The sequence below is a fragment of the Nomascus leucogenys genome, chromosome 12 (assembly GCF_006542625.1).
Source record: "Nomascus leucogenys isolate Asia chromosome 12, Asia_NLE_v1, whole genome shotgun sequence".
NCBI classification, from domain to species: Eukaryota; Metazoa; Chordata; class Mammalia; order Primates; family Hylobatidae; genus Nomascus; species Nomascus leucogenys.
In genome coordinates, this window is record NC_044392.1 from 85,275,386 (window position 1) to 85,284,399 (window position 9,014).

Below are 9,014 nucleotides of genomic sequence, written 5' to 3' on the forward strand. Positions count from 1 at the left end.
CTGAAAATGGCAGAACATCACTTCTGTGACATTTGCAAAAAAAATGCATAACTTCAATCAATGAGGAAACATCAGAAATCTCCAAATTGAAGGATATTCCTCAAAATCACAGGCCAGTGCTATTCTAAAAGGTCAAAGACATGAAAGACAAAGAACGAATAAGGAACTATCAAAGATGCAAGAAAACTACAGAAACATAATGACTAAATGCAATGAGGGATCCTGGATTGGATCGTGAAGCAGAAGGACATTAGTGGGAAACTGGTGAAATGTGAATAAGGAGTGTAGATTAGTTATCATTGTATTGATGTTAAAACCCTGGTTTCAGTAATTGTTCTGTGGTTAAGTAAAATATCAACGTTAGAGGAAGCCAGGGAGGTGGTGTATGGGCACTCTTCATACCCATCATGCATCTTTTCTGTAAATCTATTTCAAAATGAAATTATTTTAAAAGGCAGCCAGTGGCCCAGTCTATAGGACAGCCTTAAAGGGCCACAGGTCTTCTTAGAAATGCACAAGAAACAATGTTCAAGAATAGAAAACAAAAATTTATGCCCTATTGTAGAATTCAGCTCAACTGACTGACCAGACATTACTTTCCACTTCATTTTTTCCTTGCAGACATAGGAACGCCCTGAACATGGCATCAGAGATCCACAGGCCAGGCCCAGTGTGCCTCATTGAGAACACTAAAGGGCATCTGGTGGTGAATTCAGAAGCTCTGGAAATCCTGTCTGCCATTACACAGCCTGTAGTAGTGGTGGCAATTGTGGGCCTCCACCGCACAGGCAAATCCTACCTGATGAACAAGCTGGCTGGGAAGAACAAAGGTGAGTGGCACCAGCAAAGCATGGATGAGCCCCATCTGTCCAGTTACACAGTCAGTATCCAGTATGAATATGGGATGAGAGAAAGTTAGTGTTGGGGATAAATATTGATAGCTAACTTTGAATTCATCAGTGAACCCTTTACCTTCATTCTGGAGGATTGGAGTCAACTGACTCTTCTCACTTTGCCTTTGTTTTCACATTTCATATATAAATAAGGCATTAATAAAAAATTAACTTAATAATGCATTATTAAATATTTACTAAAATATTTATGTAGTAATAGCAAGTTTCCACAGAACTTTAAGATAAAATGAATGTTTCAACGCATATTGGATATTCTAATTTCTCTATTTTTTGTAATTAAAGTCACTATTGGTTATAATTTCTCTTATCTCTTTTACAGGAGACTGTTGTCCAGTGTCAGGGGCTCAGTGTGGCTTATAAAGCACCAAGCTACCAGTCAGAAGGCTGATGTTAAAGTGTAGTTTGTATGTCTTTCTAACTAAGCCAATCAGTTACTATTTCTACTCTTCAGTTTCATCATTCAGGAAATGAGTGATTTGACTACCATATCTTGAGTTCCTCTGTTAACTCACAATAACAACAGATAGTCACTCTCCAAAGAAATGAATATATTCAGGAATAAGCAGGGGATTTATAAATTCTGGAAATGCATGCTATATCAAATAATAAACTCATCTGGAAATGTTAAGGCAGTGAGAAACTTTTAAAGGCAAAAAGGAGACATATATGCCAGTTGATGTAAAATGAAAGTTCATTGGTTTACAGGATCATATTGCAGGTGGGGACATGTGCACTGGCTGTTCCTTGAGAGAATTTTATGCATAGAACCCTGACTGCAGGGACCCTGATGGCAGCAAGTAAGGCCACTTGCAAGATTGTGGTTAGGACTGGCTATTACTGGAAGTACAGAAGTAGTCTTTGTTGCAAGGTTGTAGTTTGGCAATGTCCTAATGGCAATTTCCACTACAAGAAAGTATACATGAAAGCCCTTCCTTCATGAACTCCTGACTCCATTTTGTTAGGGTTTGGCATAAGTGACTCCATTTTGCTTCTTACAATTTTGCAGTTCCCCCTTTGATCAAGATCTTTCTCTGAAAGCATCTCTGATCGATCATCCTGTAGTTTTATACTTTGTGTTCCTTAGTGCTTGGATGCACTTGATTTGGTTGGTGTGTACCCAAGTCAGGGGAAAGTGATTGGTGACTGGGAGTCATTTTCAAAACCCTTTTAGCCACATTTGAGCAACAAGGAGGTTTGGAAGGAGTGGGTTTCAGGCTAATTCTACCTGGAATTCCTTATTAAGTCAATTTTTTCAATTCCACATTTTCGGCATATTCTTTAAGTACTGAGCCAGCATTATTCAGTTAGGAGTGTCATTTCTGCAGAAGTCGGACAGGTAACAGGTACAAAGCTTAAAGAAAATAATGCAAAGCAAAACCAACAGGAGCATAACAAATTCATTTTGGACTATGGTTCTGAACCAAGAGGCCAATTGAACAAATTAAAATACCATGTGGAACTGGGTAAGATTTGTTATAGGCATTGAGTCTTTTATGTAGTTTGATTAGTGATTCTATTATTTAGTATCTCATGACTTGGTTAAATTAAAGCCAAGAGTTCTAACTCTGTAAAAAGGGATCACTGGTACAATTTGAACAAAAAATTGTGTTAGGAATATTGCCAAAGTTATTCAATACATGGAAGAAAGCATCTCTTAGGTCATGTAAAGATTTGGGATTGGCATGACAGATCTAGCATTCCATGAAGTATGCACAGAAGCTGCTGATTATGAAATTATAACTATAGCATTATCCTGTCAAGTGAAAAAGAAGGCACAAGCAAAGAAAATTTGAGAAGGATAAGAGTCTCATTTTTATAAGTATTGTTCTATCATTCTTAGAAAAAGCTGTTCATAGCATGAAGCCATCAACTTCTCATACTGGTTTACACACTAAATGTCTTTGGGTATGGCATTGAGTGGTTTGGTGAACTTTTTGTGTGGCCCAAACATGAGACATGAGACTCATCCCTTGAAATCTACATTGAGTTGTGTAGCTTTAGTGTATAGAGTTTCAGGAACAGAGCAGTTTTTTATTTTAGCAATTCCAGTCCAGAAAATTGGGCTGGACGAACCTAGAAGCATTCAAAATTTAGTCCAGGTTGTAGATAAATAATAATAAACTCAAAAGCAATGCACATGGCTGCAATCTAATGACAGATGAACTATAGTTTTCCTTTCTTAATCATAAATTTTCTCCTCTAGTCATTCCAGTTTTTACCAAGATAAGGTTTCTTTGTTTGCAGAATAAATTTAACCTCATCAAACAAAGCCTGATTATTTATACAAGTACAGCAAGAATAGTCATGAGGCTCTTTTCAGTTTGCTTTGTTGACACTTTAAGCCAATTAAATAGAGCTCTTTCACATATCTTGGAAGAAAACTATTACATACACAAAACATGCAAACATAAATACATACACAAGCAAAGGTCACAGGGTTTTTCACTTTAAAAATTTTAGTCATAACACGGTAAAACATAGAGATACAAACTCACTTGTTTGTAAAAGGACAGCTAAATCCAAACTTATTTTTCTGAAAAAATAGAATAAGTTAAGGTTACTCGCTCAAATGGCTAACCTTTTGAGATTTTTCATTTGCCTTTAACTGTTAATTCTATGGAGGCTGTGGACTAAATTTGGGGTAAACTGCAGTTTCCACAGGAGTTTTTTAAATTATTATTATTTTAACTTGAGGCGGAGTTTTGCTCATGTTGCCCAGGCTGGAGTCCAATGGCGCAATCTCGGCTCACCGCAACCTCCGCCTCCCGAGTTCAAGCGATTCTCCTGCCTCAGCCTTCTGAGTAGCTGGGATTATAGGAGCCCACCACCACGCCCGGCTACCATTTTTTTTTTTTTTTTTTTTGTATTTTTAGTAGAGACGGGGTTTCTCCATGTTGGTCAGGCTGGTCTTGAACTCCCGACCTCAGGTGATCCGCCCGCCTTGGCCTCCCAAAATGCTGGGATTACAGGTGTGAGCCACCACGTCTGGCCAGTTTGGTTTTAAGTGTAAAAATATTTGTCTTCCTTTTAAAAATTTCAGTCTCAAATGAGTATAGTGGTTAATTCATTAGATGTTTATATTTTAGCTAGAGCTGGTGGAAAAATAAATGCTCCAAGCAGTCTTGAATTTAGTAACAAATTTACCTTTCTTTTGTTTTCTGTTTTGCTTTGCTCAACTAGTCAGCATAGGTGGAAAATATTTTAGGAATATTTTTTAAAAGGTTATTTTCAGTTTTTCTGTTTTCTCTGGTCCATATGGAAGTGAAGACATTTTCTACTCACAGAGAGACCTATTATTACTCTGAGCTCTAGATTTTGGCCAAAGCACAAGGGGGTTAAAAAGCAGACCTAGTTGATTGGAGAGCCTAACTTTTATAAATACTTATCTAGTTCTTTTCCTTTTTTTTTCTCCTTAGGAATGGGCAGGTAACCAAGAGAAAAAGTAAGAGGAAAAATAGAGCAAAAATAGAGAAGTTAGAAGCCTCTATATGCCAATCAGAAATACATCTCATTGTTTCTGAGATGTTTGGGATCCCTTCCAATTTTAAATGCTCTTCTTAAAGTGCAGTTCTTGGAAGTTCATCTGGAATGTTCCACATAATGGCCATTGTAATTCTAAACTACTTTTGGTGTAATTTCCCCATCAATTGAGAAGTGTGCATGAGATGGACCATAAATATAGCTGGCTAGAGTCCCAGGAGAAACATTATTCTGACATGCCTTTAAATTTGAGTATCTCATTTTGTTTCTCATTAATCTCTGAAGAGAAAAAAATAAAATCCTATGAATCTGGTTAGGAATGTCAGGAGTTTGGACTGGTGTTTTGTTTTACAATGTACCTGGTCCAGTGTATTTATTTTAGTTGGTGGACAGTCATTGCCTTAGTTGTCCAACCCATGACCACATTTTCCCTGCTGCATGGAAACTTTCTTAAGTGTGGCAGATGCTGTAATGGTAACCTTGCCCATCCATGGCCAGTTTACCTTCACACAAAATACTTTATCTTCAGAGACTGGAGTCCCTCATTAATGATGGCACTGCCTTAATTGCTTTAAATTGGTCAACTCATGCCTACTGTTTGGTACGTTTATTTTTGCTCTTGGCAGATGTTCAGAAGTAAGAAAAGACTCAATTCACCAAAATTTTAAATCAAGCAGGCAGACCAAACAAAATATTAAACCAGGCATGCAGAAGTTAAAAAAAAAAAAAACAAAACAAAACAGAGTACTCCCCAGAAGGACAGCGTTCTTATCTCGTGAAGGGCTTGCCAGAAAAGACAAAGTCGTTTTTAGGCTAAGAAGGGATTCAAGGCTTTTTATTGAGGTGACCTTATCCAAATAAGATCCTGAACTAGACAAAAAGAAGGGATTTTAACCCAAGTGGAGACTCAACACAGTAGAAAAAGGTCAGCTGTGGAAATGAAGAAATCAAAGGGCTCAACAAGTGAATACCATGCATGGTTTCAGGGGCTGATGACCATTCCAAGATGAGCTCACTTTGGGTCCTACTTCTGATGCCAGATTATGTCAAGCTAAAATAACAACAGAGAAAGTAGTTCTCCAAAGAAATGAGTTTATTTAAGAATGAGCAGGGGACCAGATGCATACCAAATTCAGGTATGCACATTATAATAAATCATAGGTGCATCCAGGGTGGTTGAGACGGTGGGAAACTTTAAAGACAAAAAGAAGTACATGCAGTGTGTTTTGAAACAAAAGTTTATTTGTCTACAGGAGCTTACTCACAGGACTTAGTATGTGTGCTGGCTGTTGCTAAGACAGAGTCTTCACAGAAGGCACCCTGATTTCAGGGACTGTGATTGCAAGTTAGACCACTTGCAAGTTTACAGTTAGGACTGGCTATTACTGGAAAGATGTCCTCAGAACATTAGCCTTTGCTGCAAGGTTGTGGATTAGCAACATCTTCAATGGCAGTTCCCATCACAGGAAAGTGTGTGCGAGAGCTTTTCCTTCATGGTCTGCTGACTTCATTTCATTCAAGTTTGGCATTTTGATGCTGACAACTTTCACACTTTCCACCTTTAAAATTCTAGAACTCTTTTACTAGTCCAAGGTATAACTTTTTAATTCCTGTGGTATTCTAATACCTCATGGATTTTCTTAAATATTTTCCTGATTTTTGTCATCATCCATCTGAAACACTTCAGTGGGTTCTGTTACTAACAAATCTGGTCTACTGGGCTACATATTCAGGGGTTCAAATCACAGACTCCTTAACTACATTTCAAGATTTTATTCTCACTACTCCACTCCTGGAAGCCATTTCAACAGACTATACTAGAATGGATGCTTTATACTGTCCTTTTCATGTCAGAATCTCCTCCATTTGGATATCCTTCTGTTAACGTGGGACCTGCATAAGGAAAAAGAATCACTACATGAAGATGAACCCAGTACCTGGACCCCTTGTATCAGCCCTTTCTCTAATTTTACTTATGAATGCATGCTTTTTTTCTTCCTCTTGAGTGTTGCATAAAAATACACAGGTATCTTAGTCTGTGTCTGCCACTATGACAAAATACATTAGACAGGGTAATTTATAAATAATAAAAACTTATTTCTCACAGATCTGGAGGTTGGGAAGTCCAAGATTAAGGCACAAGGAGATTCAGTGTCTAGTGAGGGCTTGTTACTCACAGAGGGGGTTTCCCACTGTCCCCAAATGGCAGAAGGGGCAGAAGGAACAATGAAATTGGTCTTTTTTTTATATATACTTTAAGTTCAGGGATACATGTGCAGAACATGCAAGTTTCTTACATAGGTATACACGTGTCATTGTGGTTTGCTGCACCCATCAACCCATCATCTGCATTAGGCATTTCTCCTAATGCTATCCCTCCCCTAGCCCCCCACCCCCCAACAGGCCCTGGTGTGTGATGTTCCCCTCCCTGGGTCCATGTGTCCCCATTGTTGGACCCCCAATTAGGAGTGAGAACATGTGATGTTTGGTTTTCTGTTCCTGCGTTAGTTTGCTGAGAATGATGGTTTCCAGCTTCATCCATGTCCCTGCAAAGGACATGAACTCATCCCTCAAGGCCTTTTATAAGGGCATTAACTTTATTACTGAGGACATGACCCTTCATGACTTAATCACTTCTGACTTCTTTTTTTTTTTTTTTTTTTGAGACAGAGTCTTACTCTGTCACCAGGCTGGAGTGCAGTGGTGCAATCTCGGCTCACTGCAATCTCTCTGCCTCCTGGGTTCAAGTGATTCCCCTGCCTCAGCCTCCTAAGTAGCTGGGACTACTGGCACGCACCACCACGCCTGGCTAATTTTTTGTATTTTAGCAGAGACGGGGTTTCACCATGTTGACCAGGATGGTCTCTATCTCCTGACCTTGTGATTCGCCTGCCTTGGCCTCCCAAAGTGCTGGGATTACAGGTGTGAGCCACCACACCCAGCCCACTTTTGACTTCTTAGTATCATCACCTTGGGGTTTGGTTTCAGACTTCACTGAAGTTCCAACGTATGAAAGGAGGATTGGAGGGACTAACGTTCAGACCATAGCAACAGGTTAACAGAGTTTACATTAATTCTGTAATATGACTTATTTGAGCCCATATAGATATGAAGTGAATAGGGGACCCAAGTACTTCCTGAGAAAGTCATTTATATAAATAAAGATTTGATTGGTTGTCTTTGCTGAAATGGAAGCAACCCATTTCCCCTGCCAGGAACTTAACATTCCTATACATTTAACAGGTATAGGCCTTGTCTGCCCGGATTCTGCTGTCACTATATGTTTTTTCTCCTCTTCCCTTGAAGGCTTCCCTCTGGGCTGCACAGTGATGTCTGAAACCAAAGGCATCTGGATGTGGTGTGTGCCCCATCCCTCCAAGCCAAACCACACCCTGGTCCTTCTGGACACGGAGGGCCTGGGTGATATGGAAAAGGTAAGAAAGAGACATAGAGAAATCTTCTTTACCTTTGATTCTCTATTTATGTTTTTATGCATAATATCAATCCAACTTCTCTGGCCTATTCCTGAATCACAAATCTGATTATGGAAAACAAAGCTAAATTTCATTTCCTGAGACTTACTTTCTTGGTAAGCTCAAATATTTTGGACTATTGGTGATACATCTTCTTATTTTTAACAGTTGGATGAATTATAAAATTTAATAAATACTTACTGCATAGCAGAAGTCTAGGGCTGTGTGCTATATTAATACAGAATCCTGAATTTCAAAGCTGTATGCTAATCAGTGAACCAGGTAAATGCTCAGAGCCTAGTGGCGAAGACAACATTGTGACCATTTAGAGTGCTCAGATGCTGGAAGTGAGGGCCTAACCCAATGATAGAATTTAGGAGAAAGTTTCCTGGAAGAAGCTGTAACCTGTGGGATTCATGGGTGCTACTAGTTAAGGTGCGCGGGGTTCGTAGGCTTGAAGGTAGAAATCAGGAAAATAGAATTTCACTGAAATAATCTGTTTTTAAATGCATAGAAAAGCACTAGCTAGCCGGGCGCGGTGGCCCACGCCTGTAATCCCAACACTTTGCAAGGCCGAGGCGGGTGGATCATCTGAGTTCAGAAGTCCGAGACCAGCCTGGCCAACACGGTGAAACCCCATCTCTACTAAAAATGCAAAAATTAGCCTGGCACGGAGGCGGGCGCCTGTAATCCCAGCTATTCAGGAGGCTGAGGCAGGAGAATCACTTGGACCTGGGAGGTGGAGGTTGCAGTGAACCGAGATCATGCCACTGCACTCCAGCCTGAGTGACAGAGTGAGACTCCATCTCAAAAAAAAAACAAAAAACAAAAAACAAAAAAAAGAAAAGAAAACCACCAGCTATACCAGGAACATTTATAAAAGTTTTTACCCATTTTACTGGGCTAGGCAATGCAGTCATCACTGACTTCTAGAATAGCGTGAGCTAGCCCCACACAAAAATTTGCAAATTGGCTAATTCTAGATAATTTTGCTTTATAGTATTAAGTGCAGTCTTTTCCTTTATTTATATTAGTCTGAGTATAAACTGAAAATAGGATTAGTCAGAAACAACAGGGGGATGTTACCACTGGCCCCTCATAAATATGATATTATGAAAACCTCCATGGACATAAACTAGACAATCTA

At 39.3% G+C, this 9,014-nt stretch overlaps 1 protein-coding gene across 1 annotated transcript; it reads left to right on the top strand.

Annotated features, from left to right (window-relative positions):
* Positions 1-640: 640 nt before the first annotated feature.
* Positions 641-8,050, top strand: LOC115837580 (guanylate-binding protein 7-like). The gene is made up of 3 exons (XM_030823654.1): positions 641-830; positions 7,701-7,828; positions 8,036-8,050. Exons 1-3 carry the CDS (start codon positions 641-643, stop codon positions 8,048-8,050), a joined length of 333 nt encoding a protein of 110 aa, XP_030679514.1.
* The last annotated feature ends 964 nt before the right edge of the window (positions 8,051-9,014 follow it).

Excerpts from the sequence above, each read along its gene's own strand:
- LOC115837580 (XM_030823654.1), top strand. The coding sequence starts at position 641 with ATGGCATCAGAGATCCACAGGCCAGGCCCAGTGTGCCTCATTGAGAAC. Across the intron at positions 831-7,700 it reads GCTGGCTGGGAAGAACAAAG|GCTTCCCTCTGGGCTGCACA; the intron begins GTGAGTGGCACC and ends CTTCCCTTGAAG.